The following is a 27,393-nucleotide window of genomic DNA, read 5'->3' as shown; positions in this document are numbered from 1 at the left end:
ATGAAGAGGCAACCTTCATTGCCCCACACTTGAAGGAAAGTTTCAAGAATTTTCAGGGAAGGTTAGGGGTGCTATTCACTACGGTGTTTGTCGATATTGTATCGGGGAAAGTGACGTCCCTTTAAAACAATAGAGCAAAAATTAAACATCTCCGATCTACTTGAAATTTACAGGGAACGTGGGAAGAGGTGATGAAATTTATACATGATTTTTAAATTAATATATGATTTTTCGATATCTGGTTGGGGAAGGGGAAAATTGAAATAAACTTTGTCGATTTACTTCGATAGAATTTATAGGGACAATTGAGTAGTTGCGAAATTAATATAGGGTACGTGATACTCCGATATCAGGTCAGAGTGGAGCGAAGGTGGGGGAGAGTTCCCTTTTGTCGGTTTTTTCTCTTAAATTGAAAGTGGAGGGTTGTCCGTAAATGGGAACTCGGTATATAATTTTATGATTTTTGCACAGGCTTCTTTCTTCCAGACTTCTTATTAGTAAAGAGAGGGTTCCCTTTTGTCCGTTTTTTTTTCTTAAGTTGAAAGTAGAGGGTTGTCCGTAAATGGGAACTCGGTACATAATTTTATGATTTTTGCACAGGCTTCTGCCAGACTTCTTTTTAGTAAAGAACTTAAATTTACATGAAATTGGCAGCCAACGTAGAGGGTGCATTATTTTCCAACATTTTAGCAAATGTTAATGTGGTAAAATTTTTTACTACTTTTGCCTTTTCCGATTTATTAGATGGGAAACAGTAATTCTTTGTATGTTATTATAATATAATGCTTAATTTTCAGATATGTTGAGGAGAAGGATACCTTTCCTTGACAAACCACACTTAAAATTCACAAGAAATATAGAAGAAGGTACACCCTCTCCCGCCGTATTTGTACCTATAAACGAAAAATCAAGTAGTCCGATTTGTTTAAAAGAATTCAAATCTTTTCGAATTTGTTCTCACCACGAAGGATATAGTTGACTAAGTTAACGCAAAATGTTCCTCCAAATACGCTTCGGAAGGCGCAGCGAAGCGGGCCGGGTTACGCTAGTATTCTATAGAAATAAAATTTGGGAAAGCTTTTCTATTGAAACAAAGAAATTTTTGAAAAGCAATTCTATAGAAATAAAATTTTGCAAGAATTTACTATAGAAATGGGAGCCACCGTGTTGCAATGGTTAGCATGCCCGCTTTGCTTACACAAGGTCGTGGGTTCGATTCCTGCTTCGACCGAACACCAAAAAGTTTTTCAGTGGTGGATTATCCCACCTCAGTAATGCTGGTGACATTTCTGAGGGTTTCAAAGCTTCTCTAAGAGGTTTCACTGGAATGTGGAACGCCGTTCGGACTCGGCTATAAAAAGAAGGTCCCTTGTCATTGAACTTAACAGGGAATCGGGCAGCACTCAGTGATAAGAGAGAAGTTCACCAATGTGGTATCACAATGGACTGAATAGTCTAAGTGAGCCTGATACATCGGGCTGCCACCTAACCTAACCTAACCTAACCTAACCTAACCTAACCTAACCTAACCTAACCTAACCTAACCTAACCTAACCTAACCTTACTATAGAAATAAAATTGTGACAACATTTCCAAAGAAATAAATGACAAACTTTTCTATTGAAATAAAATCTTGACAAAATTTTGCAACAATTTTCTATAGAAATAAAATTTTGACAAAATCTTCTATAGAAATAAAATTTTGCAAAAGTTTTTTATAGAAATAAAATTTTGACCAAATTTTTTATAGAAATAAAATTATGACAAATCTTTCTATAGAAAGAAAATTATAACAAAACTTTCTATAGGAATAAAATTTTCCTTAAAAATGTTTCTATAGATATAAAATTTTGACAAAATTTTCTGTAGAAATAAACTTTTAATAAAATTGTCTATAGGAAAAATTTTTGAAAAAATTGTTTATAGAAATAAAATTGTGACAAAATTTTCTATAGAAATAATATTTTGATAAAAATGAAATATTGCAAAAATTATCTATGGAAATAAAATTTTGCAAGAATTTACTATAGAAACAAAAATTGTGACAAATATTTTATAGAAATGTAATTTTGACAAAATTTTCTATAGAAATAAAATTTTGACAAAATTTTCTATAGAAATATAATTTTGAAAACAATTTTTATAGAAATAAGATTTTGACCAAAACTACGACAAAACTTTCTATAGAAATTAAATTTTCTGTAAAATGTTTCTATGGATATAAAATTTTGACAAAATTTTTTATAGAACAAAAATTTTGACATAATTTCGTATGAAAATAAAAGTTTTCTGTGGAAATAAAATTTTAATAGAAACAAAATTCTGACAAAATTTTCTTTAAACACAACATTATGCAAACAGTTTCTATAGAAATAAAATTTTAAAAAAACTTCTAAAGATATAAAATTTTGCAAAATTTTGTATAGAAAAAAATTTTGACAAAATTTTGTATAGAAATAAAATTTTGACAAAATTTTCTATAAAAATAAAAATTTGACAAAGTGTTGTATAAAAATACAATTTCCCAAAACTTTTCTACAGATATAAAATTTTGATAAAACTTTCTATTAGAAAAAAATTTGTAAAAATTTTCCATAGAAATAAAATTTTGATAAAATTTTCTATAGAAAAAATAAAAAAAAAATTATATGGAAATGAAAATTTTCAAAAATATTCTATAGAAATAAAATTTGGGAAAACTTTTCTATTGAAAAAAAAGAAATTTTTGAAAAACAATTCTAAGAAATAAAATTTTGCAAGAATTTGCTATAGAAATAAAATTGTGACAAAATTTCTATAGAAATTAAATTTTGAAAAAATTTTCTATAGAAATAAAATTTTGCAGAAATAACATTTTTGCAAAGGTTTTTTTATAGAAATAAAATTTTGACAAAATTTTCTATAGAAATAAAATGGTGACCAAATTTTCTATAGAAAAATAATTATGACAAATCTTTCTATATATAACATTTTAACAAAATTTTCTGTAGAAATAAAATTTTAATAAAATTGTCTATAGAAATAAAATCGTGTCAAAATTTTCTATTGAAATAAAATTTTTATAGAAATGAAATATTGCAAAAATTATCTATGGAAATAAAATTTTGCAAGAATTTACTATAAAAACAAAAATTGTGACAAAAGTTTTATAGAGATGTAACTTTGACAAAATTTTTTATAGAAATCAAATTTTGACAAAATTTTCTATAGAAATATAATTTTGCAAAAAAATTCTATAGAAATCAAATTTTTCCCAAATTTTCTATAGGAATAAGATTGTGACAAAACTTTCGATGGAAATAAAATTTTCTATAATAATTTTTCTATAGATATAAAATTTTGACAAAATTTTCTGTAGAAATAAAATTTTAATAAAATTGTCTATAGGAAAATTTTTTGAAAAAATTATTTATAGAAATGAAATTGTGACAAAATTTTCTATAGAAATAAAATTTTGACAAAATTTTCTATAGAAATGAAATGTTGCAAAAATTATCTATAAAAATAAAATGTTGCAAGAATTTACTATAGAAATAAAATTGTGACAAAATTTCTACAGAAATAAAATTTTGACAAAATTTTCTATAGAAATAAAATTTTGACAAAATTTTCTATAGAAATAAAATTTTGACAAAATTTTCCATAGAAATATAATTTTGCAAAAATGTTCTATAGAAATTTAATTTAGCAAAAATCTATAGAAATTTAATTAATTTCTATAGAAATTTAATTTAGCAAAATTCTATAGAAATAAAATTTTGACAACATTTTGAATAGAAATTAAATATTAACAAAATTTTCTATAAACTTAATATAAAACATTTCTTTCAAACAAAATAAAATTCTTTTATGCTAACCACAAAAATTTGATCATAAGGTATTTTTATTTGGTAGATTTTTGGTAAAAATTTCTTAAATTTTTGGTTAATTATTTGTGGCACGAGTGGCAACCGTGCCTACTATACTACTTGGTGTAGCAAAATTTACTTACCATAACTATGTAGGGATCCATGATCGGATTCATTATCATGACCAGCATTAATAAGAATACTTTTTCTCCGAACAGGACCAATTTCTGTATGCGAGTGAACAGATGTCTAAAAAAAAAATAGAAATAAAAAAAATTATTTTACTTTTAAATCACATTTGTATTGAGCCATAAAATTTTCAGTGGAAAAATTGAATTTTCAATTTTTTTAATTGAATTTTGTATTTTTTTTGTGAAAAGTTTAATTGTATCGATGTATGAATTAGTTTAGATTTTAAAAGAAAATCATTTATATAAATTATTATTGTAAAGTAATATTTTTTTTTATTATAAATTTAATATTTTATTATAAATTTATATTTTTCCAATTAAAATTTTTATTGAATTTGCAATAAATAATTAAGAGTTTAATGAAATCGATATTTGAATTAATTTAGATTTTAAACGGAAATCATTTACATAAATTAATTGCATCAATTAAAATTTTAAATTAAATAAATCGATGTGGGTGATTGATAAAATTATTTTCGTAATTGATGCAGTTTTAAATGAAAATTATTATATCAATTAATGAATTTGTGATTGAAGTCAAAAAAATGTGTTTTTTTATTGCGTTTATAATCGAATTGTGTCTTATATTTCTTGGTCATATAAATTCACTACCAAGAGAATCTAATAGAGATTTCGTTTCTGTGTAAAAGTGTTGTTGAACCCCCCACAAAAAAAAAATACGTATATTGGAAGTGCTGCCCAAGTCATTACTTTTAATGTCCAAATTCAAAAATTGTCTTCCATAGAGATGGACTTAATTTTTGCTTCACAAGATGTTCTTTTCGAGCGATGTATAAAAATCATTTGTTTTATGCACTAAATTTAAAGTTTTTTAATTGTACCAGGTATAAAAGTAATGAAAATTTCCAAAAAAAAAAAAAACAACAAACAATGAAAAATATTTGCAATTTAAACCTCTCCATTTCTCGGCTGATACGGAATTTGCTAGAAGTATAAAATGAAAAATTAAATAAAAATTTATTTTTCAAGTTTTTACTAATTTTTCCCGTATTTTGCACCACTTTTAAATACAAATAGAAAATTTTCATTGATTTGTTAGACACTTTTTTGTAGTTTTACATTAGTTTTTTGCGTTTTTCGAAAATTTTTGATTCAATGGTAAATGACAACAAAGTCCCTAGTGCGAATGATATATTTTAATATTGAAGGTTGATTATGATGTATGAGTATCACCGAAGATATGTTTAGTATACGTCACACATATTTTCGGTGGTACTCATACATCATAATGAACCTTCAATATTAAAATAAATCATTCGCACTAGGGGTTATGTAATATAAAAGGAATTAATATTACTTATTCGCATACGCATAGGTAACACATAAAACATACATGTATTAATTCTTTATTTAGAGTTTTATGGAACATTAATGGACATTTACATTAATTTAAGATTTTCTAAGGGTGATCACGTTTCGGTGAAAAAAAGCTTGCCCAAAAGCTTTGACAAATTATTTATATTTTGCAACTAATTTGGATAATGTTGCACTTCTTATTAGAAACGAAAATGCCGTAAAAATGTATGTGATGTCCTACAATTGAATGAAATTATTTTTTATAAACGAATACAATATTTGGGGACTATGTTTTGTTTACTATTTCTCCATGTGAATTACAGAAAAGCTAAGACATTTTATTACATACTATGAAAAGTTCGAGAGAATTAAAAGTTTTATCGTATTTCAACATTTTCTTTTCGCAAATCGTTGTTTCAATGGTAAATGTTACTGAAGTCCTGGGTGACGCATACTGAACATATTTTCTGCGATACTCATACATCACAATGGTCTTTAAATATTAAAATAAATCATTCGCACTAGGGGTCATTTTATTTCTATAGAATATGTTGTCAAAAGTTTACGTCTATGAAAATTTTTTTAAAATTTTATATCTATAGAAAATTTTGTCAAAAATTTTTTTCTATAGAAAATTTTGAAAAAAATTTTATTTCTATAGAAAATTTTGACAAAATTTTATCTACAGAAAATATTGTCAACATTTTATTTCTTTAGACAATTTTGTCAAAATTTTATTTCTATAGAAAAGTTTGTCAAAATTTTATTTCTATAGAAAATTTTGTCACAATTCTCTATAGAAGTATAATATTGACAAAATTCTCTATAGAAGTATAATTTTGACAAAATTGTCTATAGAAATAAAATTTTGACAAAATTTTCTATATGTGTATTTTCTATAGAAAATTTTGTCAAAATTTTATTTCTATCAAAAATTTTGACAAAATTTTATTTTAATAGAAAATTTTGTCAAAATTTAATTTCTATCGAAAATTTTGCAAAGTTTTATTTTTAAAGAAAATTTTGTCAAAATTTAATTTCTATCGAAAATTTTGACAAAATTAAATTTCTATAAAAAATGTTGTCAAAATCTTATTTCTATAAAAATTGTTCTCAAAATTTTATTTCTGTCGAAAATTTTATCCAAATTTTACGTCTATAGACACTTTTGGCAAAACTTTGTTTCTATAGAAAATTTTGTCAAAATCTTATTTCTATAGAAAAGTTAGTCAAAATTTTATTTCTATAGAAACTTTTGTCACAATTATCTGTAGAAGTATAATTTTGACAAAATTCTCTATAGAAGTATAATTTTGACAAAATTGTCTATAGAAATAAAATTTTGACAAAATTTTCTATATATGTATTTTCTATAGAAAATTTTGTCGAAATTTTATTTCTATAGAAAATTTAGTCAAAATTTTATTTCTATCGAAAATTTTGACAAAATTTTATTTTTATAGAAAATTTAGTCAAAATTTTATTTCTATCGAACATTTTGACAAAGTTTTATTTTTAAAGAAAATTTTGACAAAATTTTATTTCTATAAAAAATTTTGCCAACATTTTATTTCTATAGAATATTTTGTCACAATTCTCTATAGAAGTATAATTTTGACAAAATTTTCTATAGAAATATAATTTTGACAAAATTTTCTATAGAAATAAAATTTTGGCAAAATTTTCTATATATATTTTTTATAGAAAAATTTGTCAAAATTTTATTTCTATAGAAAAGTTCGTCAAAGTTTCATTTCTATAGAATTTTTTTTCAAAATTTTATTTCTATAGAAAATTGTGTCAAAATTTAATTTCACTAGAACATTTTGACAAAATTTAACGTCTATGAAATTTTTGTCAAAATTTTATTTCTATAGAAAATTGAGCCAAAATTTTATTTCTACCGAAAATTTTGACAAAATTTTATCCACAGAAAACATTGACAACATTTTATTTTTTTAGAAAAATTTTTCAACATTTTATTTCTTTAGATAATTTTTGTCAACATTTTATTTCAATAGAAAATTTTGACAACATTTTATTTCTATAGCAAATTTTGACAAAATTTTATTTCTCTAGAAAATATTGTCCAAATTTTAATTCCATAGAAAATTTTGTTGAAAATTTGTTACTATATAAAATCCTATTTCTATAGAAAATCGTGTCAAAATTTTATTTCTATAGAAACTTTTTTCAAAATTTTATTTCTATAGAAAAATTTGGCAAAATTGTGTTTCTATAGGAACTTTTGGCAAAAGCTTTTTGCTTTAGGAAAGTTTGTCAAAATTTTACTTCTATAGAAAAGTTTGTCAAAATTTTATTTCTATAGAAAATTTTGTCAATATTTTATTTCCATTAAAAATATTATCAATATTTTATTTCTATAGAAAATTTACCAAAATTTTGTTTCTATAGAAAATTTTGTCAAAATTTTATTTCTACAGAAAATTTTGTCAACATTTTATTTCTATAGAAAATTTTATAAAAAAAATTTATTTCAATAGAAAATTTTGACAACATTTTATTTCTATAGCAAATTTTGTCAAAATTCTCTATAGAAGTATAATTTTGACAAAATTCTTATAGAAGTATAATTTTGACAAAATTTTCGTTATATGTATTTTCTATTGAAAATTTCGTCAACATTTTATTTCTATAGAAAATGTGTTCAAAATTTTATTTCTATCGAAAATTTTGACAAAATTTTATTTTTATAGAAAATTTTGTCAAAATTTAATTTATATCGAAAATTTTGACAAAGTTTTAGTTTAAAAAAAAAATTTGTCAAAATTTTATTTCTATCGAAAATTTTGACAAAATTTTTTTTTATAGAAAATTTTGTCAAAATTTTATTTCTGTCGAAAATTTTGACAAAGTTTTATTTTTAAAGAAAATTTTGTCAAAATTTTAATTCTATAGAAAATTGTGTCCATATTCTATTTCTATAGAAAATGTTGTCAAAATTTTCTTTCTATAGAAAAGTTTGTCAAAATTTTATTTCTATAGAGAATTTTGTCAATATTTTATTTCCATCGAAAATTTTATCAAAATTTTATTTCTATAGAAAACTTTGCCAAAATTTTATTTCTATAGAAAATTTTGCCAAAATTTTAATTCTATAGAAAATTGTGTCAAAATTTTATTTCTATAGAAAATGTTGTCAAAATTTTATTTCTATAGTAAATGTTGTCACAATTTTCTATAGAAGTATAATTTTGACAAAATTCTCTATAGAAGATATAGAAATAGAAATAAAATTTTGACAACATTTTATTTTTATAGAAAATGTCAAAATTTTATTTCTATCGAAAATTTTGTCAAAATTTTATTTCTATCGAAAATTTTTTCAAAATTTTGTTTCTATTAAAAATTTTGTCAGAATTTGATTTGTTTAGAAATTTTTGTCAAATTTTTTTTCTATTGAAAATTTTGTCTAAATTTTGTTTCTATAGAAAATTTTATTAAAATTCTAGTTCTATAGAAAATTTTGTCAAAATTTTATTTCTATCGATAATTTTGACAATATTTTATTTTTATAGAAAATTTTGTCAAAATTTTATTTCTATAGAAAATTTTGACAAAGTTTTATTTTTAAAGAAAATTTTGTCAAAATTTTAATTCTATAGAAAATTGTGTCCATATTCCATTTCTATAGAAAATGTTCCCAAATTTTAATTCTATAGAAAATTGTGTCAAAATTTTATTACTATAGAAAATGTTGTCAAAATTTTATTTCTATAGTAAATGTTGCCACAATTTTCTATAGAAGTATAATTTTGACAAAATTCTCTATAGAAGATATAGAAATATAAATAAAATTTTGACATTTTATTTTTATAGAAAATGTTGTCAAAATTTTAGTTCTATAAAAATTTTGGCAAAATTTTATTTCTACAAAAAATTTTATGAATTTCTATCGAAAATTTTGCCAAAGTTTTATTTCTATAGAAAATTTTGTCAAAATTTTATTTCTATCGAAAATTTTGTCAAAATTTTGTTTCTATTAAAAATTTTGTCAGAGTTTGATTGAAATTTTGTCAAAATCTTGTTTCTATAGAAAAGTTAGTCAAAATTTTATTTCTATCGAAAATTTTGTCAAAATTTTGTTTCTATTAAAAATTTTGGCAGAATTTGATTTGTTTAGAAATTTTTGTCAAAATTTTTTTCTATTGAAAATTTTGTCTAAATTTTATTTCTATAGAAAATTTTGTCAAAATTTTAGTTCTATAAAAATTTTGGCAAAATTTTATTTCTACAGAAAATTTTATGAATATTTTATTTCTATAGAATATTTTGTCAAAATTTTGTTGCTGTAGAAAATTTTGGCAAAATTTTATTTCTATAGAAAATTTTGTCAATATTTTATTTCTATAGAAAATTTAGGCAACATTTTATTTCCATAAATAATAATATATTAAATAAATTTAAATATTCAAATTTATGTATTGTCCAAAAACAACGTCTGTTCATTTAAGATAACATAATACTTCTTTTTTCGTATTTCTATAGTATTTAGGCAAACATATTTTTGCTTTATATTTATTCAATTTTTTTTCTTTTCCACCTCTAAAAGCCTGATGTTTATATCGTTTATAGAACCTTCGCCACAGGAAAAAACAGCTTCTATTAAATAACATTTATTTACCATATCCTCTCTATTATTTAGTCAAAAATAGTAGCATATCGAATTTCAACCACACTACATAATTCCATACATTTGAATATAATTTATATTGAAATTAATTAAATAATAGAAACATATTTACAAAGACCATTGTGTTTTGGTGGCAGAAAAAAAAAACAATTTTTTTTGGGAACCCACTAATAATGAATTCAATGCTCCCCCCGCCCAGTACGCGTGGCAATAGGCGACAAAGCTATTGATTCCATTCATATTATCACAACATCCCCTATGGCATGTGCATGTTATTTTAACCAACAATTTTATTTTCAAATATTGTGGTTTTGCCTCTTTGTATGCCTTGTCTGCGATTTAACAAATTTAAAATTGAATACTATTTAGGAATTTGTTTCGATGTTGATGTAAACTTGCGTCGACAAGGTAAGCATATTTGAAATTTATGATTTAGCAGGAGCCATAATGTAAAAATTTTAATTAGCAAATAATGTATACGCATTCCAAAAATTTCTGAAATGTATTAGAGAGAAATTAGTTGAAGTAGCTTTATTGCAAATCAATTTGTGGTTAGTCGATTATTGTGGAGAATAGTAACATTAGATTAGGGTGTTCTAAATGGCAATGATGTTTGATTACTTCCTTTTCCTGTGCATCGGGAATAATGGTGTTCATACTTTTTACATTTTTGTGCAACTTTTTGTTATTTTGTGACACCTTTTTATACCCTGTGCCACACTGTGAAATAGGAGATTATAATTTAGTGCTTATGTTTGCAACAACCAGCAAGAGATGACATGGTGTCTTTGACAATAATGCCAGGTGTCGCCCCCTAAGTCGAAGTAGCCATGTCCGTCTGTCTGTGAACATATGTTTGTAGTCAAAATCTAAGTCGCAATTTTAGTCCAATCGACTTCAAATTTGGCAACAAGCATATATTTTGGGTCAAAATAGAACCCTATTGATTTGGGAAAAAAATCGTGTCAGATGTAGATATAGTTTGGATATATGCATTTTACTGTTAAAATAAATCATACGCATGGGGGACCCTGTAATGCAAAACGAATTAATATTACTTATACGCATACGTAATACATAAAACATAAAGTTAACTCTTTATTTTTGACAAAATATTCTACAGAAATAAAATTTTTACAAAATTTTCTACGGAAATAAAATTTTGACACAATTTTCTACAGAAATAAAATTTTTATAAAATTTTGCCAAAATTTTCTATAGAACTAGAATTTTGATAAAGTTTTCTATAGAAATAAAATTTTGTCAAAATTTTCCATTGAAATAAAATTTTGACAAAATTTTCTATATGGAAAAAAAAATTGACAAAATTTCCAATGGAAATAAAATTTTGCAAAGTTTTCTATACAAATAAATTGTTGACAAACTTTTATATAGAAATAAAAGTTTGACAAAATTTTTTATAGCAATAAAAATTTGGCAAACTATTTTATAGAAGTAAAATTTTGAGAAAATTTTCTATAGCAATAAAATTTTGACAAAATTTTCTATAGCAAACAAATTTTTGACAATATTTTCTATAGAAATAAAATTTAGACAAAATTTCCTTTGGAAAAAGATATTCACAAAATGTTCTATAGAACAAACATTGCCAAAATTCTATAGAAAAAATTTCTAGAAAAATAAAATACTGACAAAATTTTTAGATAAATAAAATGTTGACAAAACTTTTGACAAAATTATCTATAGAAAAATTTGACAAAATTTTCTATAGAAATAAAATTTATTCTATAGAAGTAAAAATTTTTTCTAGCAATAAAATTTTGCAAAAATTTGCTTTAGAAATAAAATTTTGACAAATTTTTTTATAGCAATAAAATTTTGCAAAAATTATCTTTAGAAATAAAATTTTGACCCAATTTTCTATAGACATAAAATTTTGGCAAAATTTTCTATAGAAATAAGATTTTGTGAAAATTTTCTATAGTAATAAAATTTTGATAAATTTTTTATAGAACAAAAATTATCAAAATTCCATAGAAAATTTTCTATAGAAATGACATTTTGACAAAATTTTCTATAAAAATAAAATTGTGCGAAATTTTTCTATAGAAATAAAATTTTGACCAAATTTCCTATAGAAATAAAATTTTGACCAAATTTTCTATAGAAATAAGATTTTGTGAAAATTTTCTATAGTAACAAGATTTAGTCAAAATTTTTTATATTAATAAAATTTTGACAAATTTTTTATAGAACAAAATTGTCAAAATTCCATAGAAAATTTTCTATAGAAATAAAATTTTGCCCAAATTTTCTATTGAAATAAAATTTTGACCAAATTTTCAATAGAAATAAAAATTTGGCCAAATTTTCTATAGAAATAAGATTTTGTGAAAATTTTCTATAGAAGTAAGATTTTGTGAAAATTTTCTATAGTAATAAAATTTTGACAAATTTTTTATAGAACACTTGTCAAAATTCCATCGAAAATTTTCTATAGAAATAAAATTTTCCATAAAACTAAAATCTTGGCAAAATTTTCAATAAAAATAAAATTGTGTGAAATTTTTCTATAGAAATAAAATTTTGACCAAATTTTCTATAAAAAAACATTTTGGCAAAATTTTCTATAGAAATAAAATTTCAACAAATTTTTTATGGAACAAAAATTGTCAAAATTCCATAGAAAATTTTCTATAGAAATAAAATTTTGACAAAATTTTCCATAGAACTAAAATCATGACAAAATGTTCTATAGAAAAAAATTGTGCGAAAATTTTCTATAGTAATAAAATTATGACAAATTTTTTACAGAACAAAAATTGTCAAAATTCCATAGAAAATGTTTCTATAGCAATAAAATTTTGACAACATTTTTTATAGCAAAAAAATTTTGCAAAAATTTTCTTTAGAAATAAAATTTTGACAAAATATTTTATAGAAATAAAATTTTGACCAAATCTTCTATAGAAATAAAATTTTGACAAAATTTTCCATAGAACTAAATTCTTGACAAAATTTTCTATAGAAATAAAATTGTGCGAAATTTTGCTATAGGAATAAAATTTTGACCAAATTTTCTATAGAAATAAGATTTTGTAAAAATTTTCTATAACAATAAAATTTCGAGAAAATTTTCTATAGTAATAACATTTTGACAAATTTTTTATAGAACAAAAATTGTTAAAATTCCATAGAAAATTTTCTATAGAAATAATATTTTGACAAAATTTTCCATAGAACTAAAATCTTGACAAAATTTTCTATAGAAATAAAATTGTGCGAAATTTTTCTATAGAAATAAAATTTTGACCAAATTTTCTATAGAAATATGATTTTGTGAAAATTTTCTATAGAAGTAAGATTTTGTGAAAATTTTCTATAGTAAAAAAATTTTGACAAATTTTTTAGAGAACAAAAATTGTCAAAATTCCATAGAAAATTTTTTCTATAGTAATAAAATTTTGACAACATTTTTTATAGCAAAAAAATTTTGCAAAAATTTTCTTTAGAAATAAAATTTTGACAAAATATTTTATAAAAATAAAATTTTGACCAAATTTTCTATAGAAATAAAATTTTGACAAAATTTTCCATAGAACTAAACTCTTGACAAAATTTTCTATAGAAATAAAATTGTGAGAAATTTTGCTATAGGAATAAAATTTTGACCAAATGTTCTATAGAAATAAAATTTTGACCAAATTTTCTATAGAAATAAGTTTTTGTGTAAATTTTCTATAGTAATAAAATTTTGACAAATTTTTTATAGAAAAAAAATTGTCAAAATTCCATAGAAAATTTTCTATAGAAATAAAATTTGGACAAAATTTTCTATAGAACTAAAATCTTGACAAAATTTTCTATAGAAATACAATTGGGCGAAATTTTTCTATAGAAATAAAATGTTGGCCAAATTTTCTATAGAAATAAAATTTTGAACAAATTTGCTATAGAAATAAGATTTTGTGAAAATTTTCGATAGTAATAAAATTTTGACAATTTTTTCTATAGAAATAAAATTTTGAGAAAATTTTCTATAGCAATAAAATTTTGACAAAATTTTCTATAGCAAACAAATTTTTGACAATATTTTCTATAGAAATAAAATTTTGACAAAATCTGAGAAAATTGTCTATAGAAATAAAATGTGGACCAAATTTTATGGAGCAAAAATTGTCAAAATTCTATAGAAAATTTCCCATAGCAACAAAATTTTGACAAAATTTCCAATGGAAATAAAATTTGACAATATTTTCTATAGAAATAAAAGATTTACAACATTTTCTATAGAATAAAAATTTGGACAAAATTTGCTATAGAAATAAAATTTTGACAAAATTTTTTATATAAATAAAATTTTGACAAAAATATTTATATGTAATATATGACATTTTTTTGGGAAAATCGGGCGATACATATATATGGGAACTATATCTAAACCGAACAGCATTCGTCCCTTTGCCAAAAAACCTTGTTGTTTTTGTTGTAACAGTTTATTGTGATTTCATCCATGTTATGTAATACGCTTTGGTACTTCAGCTTGTGGCCAGGTCGAGAAACTCTGCGTCTAAGGTGGGGTGTGTCCAGAGTGATATGGTGGTATGTCGGGTTGGTTTAGCTGGGCAAGAGAAAATATGACGCGTGTCGTGTGGCCCTTGGTTGCAAACTGGATATACGTCAACTACGCCGCTATCAATCACTGAGAAATTGAGGCGGCTGCACTTGCCTGGTCTTAATTGGGCAAAAGGTACCCTAGTTTGCCATGGGAGGTCTCTTTCTACCGGTGCTATGGGCGGTGGTCGGACTCCAACAACAGGATTAACCTTGTGGCTTCTCACCGCTTCAGCTACAGTATCTTCATGAATCCTGTTCAAACCTGCCTGGTACGCTACTTGATCTAGAGGCTCTCTTTTGTAGCGCTGGATGTCGCGCTCTATACGATGTATATCAAACCTTACATTCCTGGGTGGTGGTTGTGTATCCATAAGATGGTGGTTTGGATGATTACTGCGATAACAACCCATGAGATACTGCTTTGACAACATGTAGTTGTGTCTTTGCACAGGGATGATCTTTTTCTCCATATAAAGGTGATCCAGGGGTGTGCAGCGGAAACACCCAGTCGCAGTTCTAAGGGCAGCGTCCTGGCAGGTCTGTATGTTATTCCACTGCGGTGGAATAACACTGGAGCTGCATAGTTTACCACGGACCGGCCTATTGCCTTATAGGTAGTTAACAAGGTTTCTCTGTCCACACCCCAAGTACTGGCGGCAAGTGACTTGAGGACCTTGTTTCTACCACGGAGCTTATTACAAAATGCAGTGGCATGGTCAGACGATCTGAAAAGGCTGTCGAATGTGACCCCAAGAATCTTGGGGTAATTTGTGGTCGGAATTATTTCACCATCGACACTAATCCGGGGTCCGCGGTCCGGGGTTCTCCTCTATCCAGGCTCGGACCAAAAGCAAGCGGAGAAGGCTCCCCGGGATACATCTTCTCCAACACAAAAACACGGGCGAAACAACACGTATACTGATGTGACAGCCGCTGGCCGGTGAAAAGTATACATCGGGTCAATTCGGTACAAACAACCCGCCGCCGTGGGATCGTAAGTTTTATCATATTTTTTATTTTATAAATTGTTTAACAACTGCGACTTAAATGCTGCGAATACCAAATACATGGACATCAAGGGCTAGCTCGACAAACAAGCTCATTCTGAGTCGATCGATGTATATTTTGTGGGGTCTACAATCCATATTTCTGATAGGCACATTTTGTGGCAGATCAAAGTTTTTATACCCCAAAACCACATAATGGGGTTAAGGGTATACAAATTTCCTAGCCGAGTTGAATTGCTTCTACTATAGCGTTGAATTAAGTTTTTCTATTATTCAACTTTTCCTATCGCAACTGCAAATGTAATTTACAAATCGCTCTATGATGTTGTAAACAAAAAAAAAAAAAAAATAATAATAATAATATTAAATTAAAAATTTATGAAAATCCTATCAAATATTTTTAAACTTCTTACATGTATTTAACGTAACCACATACTTGTTGAAATATTATTTAAATATTAATTGAAGAATGAAAAAAAAAACAAAAAACCATAATTATAATAAATATAATTAATATTTACAAAGTGGTTTGTTTGATAGCGGTTTCATGGCAATATCATAGCCGATGATATGTTCATAGCATTTGTTATGAAATTCATTTTGAGTTATTTGCATTTCGAACTTTTCATTAACATATGCGTTGACTGCAAATCATTTACAATGATAAATAATCATAATTGCAATGATAATTGAATTAAATATATGTACATAGAGGCAAAGTTTTTCTTTTTTTAACAAAGGAAGTTTTTTCAATTTCCGAATAGAAGATTTATTAGATTTTGTTATTTCTTTTGGAAACTGGAATATATTTTTTTAACCAAATTAAATAATAAACAAGTATATACTGCCGTAAGTTCGGAAAGGTCATTTTGACAAAATTTTCTATAGAAATAAAATTTTGACAAAATTTTCTATAGAAATAAAATTTTGACAAAATTTTCTATAGAAATAAAATTTTGACAAAATTTTCTATAGAAATAAAATTTTGACAACATTTTCTATAGAAATAAAATTTTGACAAAATTTTCTATAAAAATAAAATTTTGACAAAATTTTCTATAGAAATAAAATTTTGACAAAATTTTCTATAGAAAACAAATTTTGACAAAATTTTCTATTGAAATAAAACTTTGACAAAATTTTCTATAGAAATAAAATTTTGACAAAATTTTCTATAGAAATAAAATTTTGACAAAATTTTCTATACAAATAAAATTTTGACAAAATTTTCTATAGAAATAAAATGTTGACAAAATTTTCTATAGAAATAAAATTTTGACAAAATTTTCTATAGAAATAAAATTTTGACAACATTTTCTATAGAAATAAAATTTTGACAAAATTTTCTATAAAAATAAAATTTTGACAAAATTTTCTATAGAAATAAAATTTTGACAAAATTTTCTATAGAAAACAAATTTTGACAAAATTTTCTATTGAAATAAAACTTTGACAAAATTTTCTATAGAAATAAAATTTTGACAAAATTTTCTATAGAAATAAAATTTTGACAAAATTTTCTATAGAAATAAAATTTTAACAAAATTTTCTATAGAAATAAAATTTTTACAAAATTTTCCATAGAAATAAAATTTTGACAAAATTTTCTATAGAAATAAAATTTTGACAAAATTTTCTATAAATATAAAATTTTGACAAAATTTTCTATAGAAATAAAATTTTAACAAAATTCTCTATAGAAAGAAATTTTGACAAAATTTTCTATCGTAATAAAATTTTGACAAAATTTTCTTTAGAATTAAAAATTTGACAAAATTTTCTTTAGAATTAAAACTTTGACAAAATTTTCTATAGAAATAAAATTTTGACACAATTTTTTATAGTAATAACATTTTGACAAACTTTTCTATAGAAATAAAATTTTGACAAAATTTTCTATAGAAATAAAATTTTGACAAAATTTGCTATAGAAATAAAATTTTGACAAAATTTGCTATAGAAATAAAATTTTGACAAAATTTTCTTTAGAATTAAAATTTTGACACAATTTTCTTTAGAAATAAAATTTTGACAACATTTTCTATAGTAATAAAATTTTGACAACATTTTCTATAGTAATAAAATTTTGACAAAATTTTCTTTAGAAATAAAATTTTCACAAAATTTTCTATAGAAATAAAATTTTCACAAAATTTTCTATAGTAATAAAATTTTGACAAAATTTTCTATAGAAATAAAATTTTGAAAATATTTTCTACAGAAATAAAATTTTAACAAAATTTTCTATAGTAATAAAATTTTGACAAAATTTTCTATAGAAATAAAATTTTGACAAAATTTGCTATAGAAATAAAATTTTGAGAAAATTTTCTATAGAAATAAAATTTTGACAAAATTTTCTATAGAAATAAAATTTTGACAAAATTTTCTATAGAAATAAAATTTTGACACAATTTTCTTTAGAAATAAAATTTTGACAAAATTTTCTTTAGAATTAAAATTTTGACCCAATTTTCTTTAGAAATAAAATTTTGACAAAATTTTCTATAGAAATAAAATTTTGACAACATTTTCTATAGTAATAAAATTTTGACAACATTTTCTATAGAAATAAAATTTTGACAAAATTTTCTTTAGAAATAAAATTTTGACAAAATTTTCTATAGAAATAAAATTTTGACAAAATTTTCTATAGTAATAAAATTTTGACAAAATTTTCTATAGAAATAAAATTTTGACATAATTTTCTATAGAAATAAAATTTTGACAAAATTTTCCTGAGAAATAAAATTTTGACAAAATTTTCTTTAAAATTAAAATTTTGGTAGATTACTTTTGGCGATATGTACCAATTTTTGTGTGATTGGCGATAGGCTTTATATAACTATAGACCGATATGGACCAATTTTTGCATGGCTGTTAGCGGCCATATACTAACACCACGTACCAAATTTCAAACGGATCGGATGATATTTGCACTTCCAAGAGGCTCCGGATTAAAATCTGGGGATCGGTTTATATGGAGGTTATACGTAAAAGTGGTCCGATATGGCCCATTTGCAATGCCGTCCGACCTACATCAATAACAACTACTTGTGCCAAGTTTGAAGTCGATAGCTGGTTTCGTTCGGAAGTTAGCTTAATTTTAACAGACGCATGGACGGACAGACATGCTTAGATCGACTCAGAATTTCACCACGACCCAGAATATATACTTTATGGGGTCTTAGAGCAATATTTCGATGTGTTACAAACGAAATGACAAAATTAATATACCCCAATCCTAGGGTGGAGGGTATAATAAATAAATAAATAAAATTGGCAAAAAGCTTAGTGAGCCGAATTTATAATAAATTGCATGCATGAAATTTTTTGAAGACTCTATTCGACTTTTGAAAAGGCCGATTAAAAGAAATGATTTTTCGAATTTAAAAAAAAAATTATTTATTTAAAAAGTCGTGATTTGTTTACTTTTTATGTGAATTTCTATAATTTCAATTGATTATTTTTACGTTTTTTTATTTTTGTTTTTAATTTTACCATTTACCTGTGATATTTTTCTTCTAGGATTCTGTTCAAAGGCGGGATTATCATAGGCACCCATACCTCCACCTACTGGAGCAGGATCTGAAGCTATACTAACACGTCTCTTGGGTTGATTATCAATCACAATGGTATTTCTGTAAGCTCCATTTGCATTATTTGAATCATTCGAAGTGGGAATGCCAGCATTCCCACCTCCACCCGGCCCATGTAATATGGATGATGAGCCATTTGCTGTATTTTCAGAATGTTCATTCATATTTCTGTGGTGCTGTAAAAAATAATAAAAAAAAGAAAAAAATAAATTTAAATAAATATAAATATTAATGAATGAGTATTAAAGTATAGGAAATTTTTATTTTGATAAGGGTACAAAAAGAACTAGATCTATAAAAAGATCGGATACAAATTGACAGTACTAGGGATTCAATATCGATCATTTTAATATTGGACGCTAAACCGAATATCGGAAGTTGATTAGTGGTTTGCAAATAATAACTCAAATTATAGTCTTCGTAAAATTGAGAAATGACCACCTTGATCAAAATGAACGAAAATCGACCAAATTTAAATATTAAAAACTTATTTTTAGAGGTAATTTTTTTTCAAAATTTTATTTCTGTACAAAATTTTTTGCAAAATTTTATTCTCGTAGAAAATGTTTGCAAAATATTATTTCTGTACAAGTTTTGCTAAACTTTATTTCCATGGAACATTTTTGCAAACCTTCATTTCTATTGAACATTTCATTAAGATTTTATTTCTATAGATTATTTTGTCAAAATTTTATTTCTTTAGCAATTTTCTCAAAAAAACATGTTGTCAATACCTTATTTCCATAGCAAATTTTGTCAAAAGTATATTTTCATAGAAAATTTTGTTTTTTTATAGAAAATTTTCTCAAAATTTCATTTCTATAAAAAATTTTCTCAAAATTTTATTTCTATAGAAAATTTTGTTAAAATTTAATTCTATAGAAAATTTTATAAAATGTGCAATTTTATAGAAAATTTTGTTAAAATTTTATTTCTTTAGAAAATTTTGCCAAAATTTCATTTCTGTAAAAAATTTTCAAAATTTGATGTCTATAGAAAATTTCAAATAAAAAATTTGATTTCTATAGAAAATTTTGTTAAAATTCGATTTCTATAGATAATGTTCTCTAAATTTTATTGCTATAGATAATATTCTCTAAATTTTATTCCCATATAAAATTTTGTCAAAATTTTATTTGTATAGAAAATTTTGTTAAAATTTTATTTCTATAGAAAATTTTGTGATATATAGAAAATTTTGTTAAAATTTTATTTCTATAGAAATTTTTGTCAAAATTTTATTTCTATAGAACATTTTTGCAACACTTCATTTCTATGGAAAATTTTGTTAAAATTTTATTTCTATAGAAAATTTTGTCAACATTTTATTTCTAAAGCAAATTTTGTGAAAATTGTCTTTCTATAGAAAATTTTCTCAAAATGTTATTACTATAGAAAATTTTGTCAATACTTTATTTCCATAGAAAATTTTGTCAAAATTATACTTGTATATAAAATGCTATCAACTTTTTATTTGTATAGAAAATTTTCCCAAAATTTTATTTCTATAGGAAATTTTCTCACAATTTTTCTACTATACAAAGTTTTGTGAAAATTTTTGTTTCTATAGAAAATTTGGTCAAAATGTTACTTCTAAGAAAATTTTTACATAATTTTATTTCTAAAGAAAATTTTGTCAAAATTTTATTTCTATAGCAAATTTTGTCAAAATTTTATTTCTATAGAAAATTTTGTGATATATAGAAAATTTTTTTAAAATTTTATTTCTATAGAAAATTTTCTCAAAATTTTATTTCTAAAGAAAAATTTGTGAACATTTTATTTCTATAGAAAATTTTCTAAAAATTTTATTACTATAGAAAATTTTGTCAATACTTTATTTCCATAGAAAATTTTGTCAAAATGATACTTCTATATAAAATTTTATCAAAATTTTATTTCTATAGAAAATTTTTTGATATATAGAAAATTTTGTTAAAATATTATTTCTATAGAAATTTTTGTCAAAATTTTATTTCTATAGAAAATGTTCACAAAATTTTATTTCCATAGAACATTTTTGCACAACTTCATTTCGATAGAAAATTTTGTCAAAATTATACTTCTATATAAAATATTTTCAAAATTTTATTTCTATAGAAAATTTTCCCAAATTTTGATTTCTATAGAAAATTTCGATAAGATTTTATTTCTATAGAAAACTTTATTAAAATTTTATTTCTAAGAACATTTTGTTAAAATTTTATATCTTTAGAAAATGTTGTTCAAATTTTATTTCTATAGAAAATTTTGTCAACATTTTATTTCTAAAGAAAATTTTGTGAAAATTTTATTTCTATAGAAAATTTTCTCAAAATGTTATTACTATAAAAAATTTTGTCAATACTTTATTTCCATAGAAAATTTTGTCAAAATTGTACTTCTATATAAAATAATATCAACATTTTATTTCTATAGAAAATGTTCTCAAAATTTCATTTCTATAGAAAATTTTCTCAAAATTTTAGTACTATACAAAGTTTTGTGAAAATTTTTGTTTCTATAGAAAATGTTGTCAAAAAAAATGTTACTTCTAAGAAAATTTTGACAAAATTTTATTTCTATAGAAAATTTTGTGATATTAGAAAATTTTTTTTAAAATTGTATTTCTATAGAAAATTTTTTTAAAATTGTATTTCTATAGAAAATTTTTTTAAAATTTTATTTCTATAGAAAATTTTCTCAAAATTTTATTTCTATAGAAAATTTTGTAAAAATTTTATTTCTACGGAAAAATTTGTGAATATTTTATTTCTATAGAAAATTTTCTCAAAATTTTATTACTTTAGAAAATTTTGTCAAAATGATACTTCTATATAAAATTTTATCAAAATTTTATTTCTATATAAAAGTTTCCCAAAATTTTATTTCTATACAAAATTTTGTGATATATAGAAAATTTTGTTAAAATTTTATTTCTATAGAAAATTTTGTCAAAATTTTATTTTTATTGAAAATGTTCTCAAAATTTTATTTCCATAGAACATTTTTGCACAACTTCGTTTCGATAGAAAATTTTGTCAAAATTATCAAAAATTTATTGCTATCGATAATATTCTCTAAATTTTATTTCCATATAAAATTTTGTGAAAATTTTATTTCTATAGAAAATTTTGTCAAAATTTAAGTTCTATAGAAAATTTTGTGATATATAGAAAATTTTGTTAAAATTTTATTTCTATAGAAATTTTTGTCAATTTTTTTTTTTATATACAACATTCTTGCAACACTTAATTTTTATAGAAAATTTTGTTAAAATTTTATTTCTATAGAAAATTTTGTCAACATTTTATTTCTAAAGAAAATTTTGTGAAAATTTTATTTCTATAGAAAATTTTCTCAAAATGTTATTACTATAGAACATTTTGTCAATATTTTGTTTCCATAGAAAATTTTGTCAAAATTATACTTCTATATAAAATGTGATCAATATTTTATTTCTATAGAAAATGTTCTCAAAAGTTCATTTCTATAGAAAATTTTCTCAAAAATTTATTACTATACAAAGTTTTGTGAAAATTTTTGTTTCCATAGTAAATTTTGTCAAAATTATATTTCTATAGAAAATTTTGTTAACATTTTATTTCTATACAAAATGTTCTCAAAAGTTAATTTCCATAGAAAATTTTCTCAAAATTTTATTATTATACAAAGTTTTGTGAACATTTTTGTTACTATAGAAAATTTTGTCAAAATGTTACTTCTAAGAAAATTTTGACAAAATTTTATTTCTATAGAAATTTTTTTCAAAATTTTATTTCTATAGAAAATTTTGTAAAAAATTTTATTTCTATAGAAAATTTTGGAAAAATTTTATTTCTTAAGAAAAATTTGTGAAAATTTTATTTCTATAGAAAATTTTCTCAAAATTTTATTACTATAGAAAATTTTGTCAATACTTTATTTCCATAGAAAATGTTGTCAAAATGATACTTCTATATACTTCTATAGAAAATTTTCCCAAAATTTTATTTCTATAGAAAATTTTGTGATATATAGAAAATTTTGTTAAAGTTTTATTTCTATAGAAATTTTTGTCAAAATGTTATTTCTATAGAAAATGCACAACTTCATTTCGATAGAAAATTTTGTCAAAATATTACTTTAAAGAAAATTTTGGCAACATTTTTTTTTTCAATAGAAAATTTTGTCAAAATTTTATTTCTATAGAAAATTTTCTCAAAATTTTATTTCTATAGAAAATTTTGTAAAAAATTTTATTTCTATAGAAAATTTTGTAAAAATTTTATTTCTAAAGAAAAATTTGTGAACATTTTATTTCTAAAGAAAATTTTCTCAAAATTTTATTACCATAGAAAATTTTGTCAATACTTTATTTCCATAGAAAATGTTGTCAAAATGATACTTCTATATACTTCTATAGAAAATTTTCCCAAAATTTTATTTCTATAGAAAATTTTGTGATATATAGAAAATTTTCTTAAAATTGTATTTCTTTAGAACTTTTTGTTAAAATTTTATTTCTATAGAAAGTGTTCTCAAAATTTTTTTTCTATAGAACATTTTTGCACAACTTCATTTCGATAGAAAATTTTGTCAAAATTATACTTCTATAGAAAATTTTTTCAAAATTTTATTTCTCTAGAAAAATTTCCCAAAATTTTATTTCTATAGAAAATTTTCCCAAATTTTGATTTCTATAGAAAATTTCGTTAAGATTTTATTTCTATAGAAAACTTTCTTAAAATTGTATTTCTAAGAATATTTTGTTAAAATTTTATTTCTATAGAAAATGTTGTTCTAATTTTATTTCTATAAAAAATTTTGTCAAAATTTTATTTCTATAGAAAATTTTCTCAAAATTTTATACTATAGAAAATTGTCTCAAAATTTTATTTCTATAGAAAATTTTGTCAATACTTTATTTTCATAGAAAATTTTGTTAACATTTTATTTCTATAGAAAATTTTATCAAAATTTTATTTCTATAGAAAACTAAAGTAACCCACCCGGCCGGCTTTGCTGCGCCTCCCGAAGCTTATTTTCGTTAACTTGGTCAACCATATCCTTCGATCTGAAAACAAATTCGAAGAGATTTGAACTCTTTTAAAAAGTAAAGTCAGGGGAAATATGGCACAAAAACTGAAGTACTGATTAATCACTCCATGGTATCCACACACGTGTCCGGTACATTTCAAAAAAATCGGACTACTTGTTTTTTCGTTTATATAAAGAACTAGGGCGGTTATGCAGATGTAAAATGGACCCGCTTAACGTCGGGTAGGGGGCGTTCCCTTTCAATCAATTTTTTTATTTTTTTTATTTTATTGTTATGTATTCAAATCGTTGGACAATCTTCTACATTTCCTGTGAATTTAAAGTGTGGTTTGTCAAGGGGACATATACTTCTCCTTAACATACCGTCCAATAAAACGCAAAAATTAAAAGTACTGAAAAATTGACCATATTAACATTTGTTAAAGTGTTTGACACGGAGAACATATCTTTCCCAAATATATACCGAAAAATGAAGCACCCTCTACGAAATAAAAATAGAAAATTTTCTCAACATTTTATTTCTATAGAAAATTTTTTAAAATTTTCCAAAAATTAAAAAGTAAAAATATTCCACCACCACCACAGTATATATTTCACTTCAGTTTCAAAACAGTCATTTTATTTAATTACTATTATTATTTTTTCGTTCACATATAAAGTCATAAAAATCACTGAAATTAATTCTACATAGAAAAAAATAATCACTTATAATATTTTAAATGAAAAAAAAAATAATTTAAAATTTTATTTAACACATTAATTTTCTGTATTTGACAATTTAAAACGATGTTTTTTTTTCAATATTTTAGGGTCCAAAAAATTCATGGTACTTAGCTGTTAGTTTATCATTCCGAATATATTCAAATCTAATTCACGATTATAAACTTCTACTTTACTTTGCGACTTTTTATTTTTTTTTCATAATTTACAATATAAATTAAAAACTAGTAGGAATATTTAAAACAAAAAAAAAAAAATTAAAATTTGATATTTTTTAATAATATATGTTTTATGTTTGTATAATTTTTTCTTTTTAATTTTATAACTAAATAATTATTTTATTATTAATTTTCACAATTTAAACATTAAAAATTGTTTGTTTGTGTGTGTGTTTTTTTCATAATTTTAATTTCTTATTCCAAATTATAATAAATTTTCGTTATATTAAAATACACAAAATCCACATACATGAAAATTATACATTTCTCTCATTTTCGTTAGTTTTTATGATATTTTCTTCTGCTTTAATTGCCTTTGTCTTGATTTTTTTTTCGGTGATTTTTATACAATGATCCGTTTAAGTTCAATTATTATCGTTAAGAATATGATTTTTATTTTGCTAATCAATTCAATTCTATTTATTTTCTTTTCTTTCGTTTTTATTGCAAAAATAATTTCTTTATTGTTTTATTAGTTTATAACTTTCATTTTTCGATAAACGGTATCGGTAATATCGCCGGCGGTGCAATAACTTTTACAATATCGACCGTTACGAATTCAATTCAATTTTATGACTAAAATCTTTTGGTCGTTTACCAGGGAAATAAATTCGATTTATTTTTCAAAAAAAAAAAATCTTACCAACAAACAAAGATACTCAAAAATGCAAAAAAAATATAAAACAAACAAAAAATATATATGGCTCGTTTGCCGGTGGTTGCACAGCAGTGAAGATGTCTGGTTTGTGATAAAAAAAATGAAGACGTGTGATCGCGATCGCTTGAAATTTGTGTTAATTTTTATAATAAATTCGTGTAAAAAATGTTGTTGTTGCCGCTGCTACTGCTGTACAGCTATTGGCATTGCTGTCATTGTGTTATTGTATTAAGTTATAAAAATTGATTTTTATTTACTAAAAATTAACACAAATTTTTGTGGTAGAATGTTAACAGAATGTGAGACAGAAAAAAAAAACAAACGCAGCAAACACCAACAATATCTAGAAAAAGTCTCACAAATAAATTACAAAACAGACTCACAGAATCAAAAGCTTAGAGAGGGTGGTTAATTTTGTTTATATATCTTTTTTAAGTTTTACTATATAATTCTTTTTATTCGAAATAGGAAGAATAGAAGTTTTCTTGAAAAACTTTTGTTTTGACTTAATTCCGATATTTTGTTGACGGTGACGTGTAAATCATGTCCACCAATATGAGTTAAGTTTTAGTCATAAGATAAAAACGTTCTAATTAGCACCAATTATTGTCGATACTGTCAGGGTTAATTTGTTTCCTATTTTTAGTTGTATACACATGACTGAAACATTCAAGGGTTAATTCACTACGAAATTTTTGTAAGGCTAGTACACATTGGGATGGGTCGAAATGTTTTTTTTTCAAGCTTACAAATTAGGTCCAAAAGTTTCTATAGAAACCTGTTTCAAAATTTTATTTTATTAGAAAAATTTCTCAACAATTTATTCCTATAGACAATTTTGTCAAAATTTTATTTCCATAGAAAATTTTGTCAAAATATTATTTCCATAGACAATTTTGTCAAAATATTATTTCTATAGAAAATGTTTGCAAAATTTTATTTCTATAGAAATTTTTTGCAAAACTTTCTTTCTAAAGAAAATTTTTGCAAAATTTTATTTCTATAGAAATTGTTATCAAAATTCAAATCAAATTTTATTTCTATTGTCAAAATATTATTTCTATAGACAATTTCGTCAAAAAATTTTTTTCTACAGAAAATTTGGTCAAAATGTTATTTCTATAGAAATTTTTGTCAAAATTCTATTTCTATAGATTTTTGGCAAATGTTGTCAAAAATTTATGTCTATAGATAATTTTGTCAAAATTTTATTTCTATAGAAACTTTTGTCAAAATTTAATTTTAATAGAAAATTTTGTCAAAATTTTATTTCTATAGAAAATTTTCACAACATTTTATTCCTATAGAAAAATTTTATTTCCATAGAAAATTTTGTCAAAATATTATTTCTATAGAAAAATTTTATTTCTATTTTATTTCTATAGAAAAGTTTGTCAAAATTTTATTGCTATGAAAACTTATGTCAAAACTTTGTCAAAATTTTATCTCTATAGAAACTTTTGTCAAAATTTTATTTCCATAGAAAATTTTGTCAAAATATTATTTCTATAGAACATTTTATCAAAATTTTATTTCTATAGAATTTTTTTGCAAACCTTTCTTTCTAAAGAAAAGTTTGGCAAA

At 22.9% G+C, this 27,393-nt stretch overlaps 1 protein-coding gene across 2 annotated transcripts in view; it reads right to left on the bottom strand.

Moving 5' to 3' along the window:
• Nha1 (Na[+]/H[+] hydrogen antiporter 1) overlaps nucleotides 1–27,393 on the bottom strand; it is a 218,291-nt gene that overhangs the window by 21,545 nt on the left and 169,353 nt on the right. The window contains exons 1-3 of one of the 2 annotated variants that reach the window (XM_075293712.1): nucleotides 25,402–25,688; nucleotides 19,104–19,370; nucleotides 3,992–4,097 (exon numbers count right to left, since the gene is read on the bottom strand). In XM_075293712.1, the coding sequence (XP_075149827.1) occupies nucleotides 3,992–4,097; nucleotides 19,104–19,370; nucleotides 25,402–25,425 (397 nt within the window). In that variant the 5' untranslated portion in view covers nucleotides 25,426–25,688. Of the gene's footprint in view, nucleotides 1–3,991; nucleotides 4,098–19,103; nucleotides 19,371–25,401; nucleotides 25,689–27,393 lie in introns of those variants that run through there. The other variant, XM_075293713.1, reaches the window with a different exon arrangement.

The sequence above is a fragment of the Haematobia irritans genome, chromosome 2 (genome assembly GCF_050003625.1).
Source record: "Haematobia irritans isolate KBUSLIRL chromosome 2, ASM5000362v1, whole genome shotgun sequence".
NCBI lineage: Eukaryota > Metazoa > Arthropoda > Insecta > Diptera > Muscidae > Haematobia > Haematobia irritans.
The sequence above is the reverse complement of the archived record's forward strand: the minus strand, read 5'-3'. Positions and strand labels throughout refer to the sequence as shown.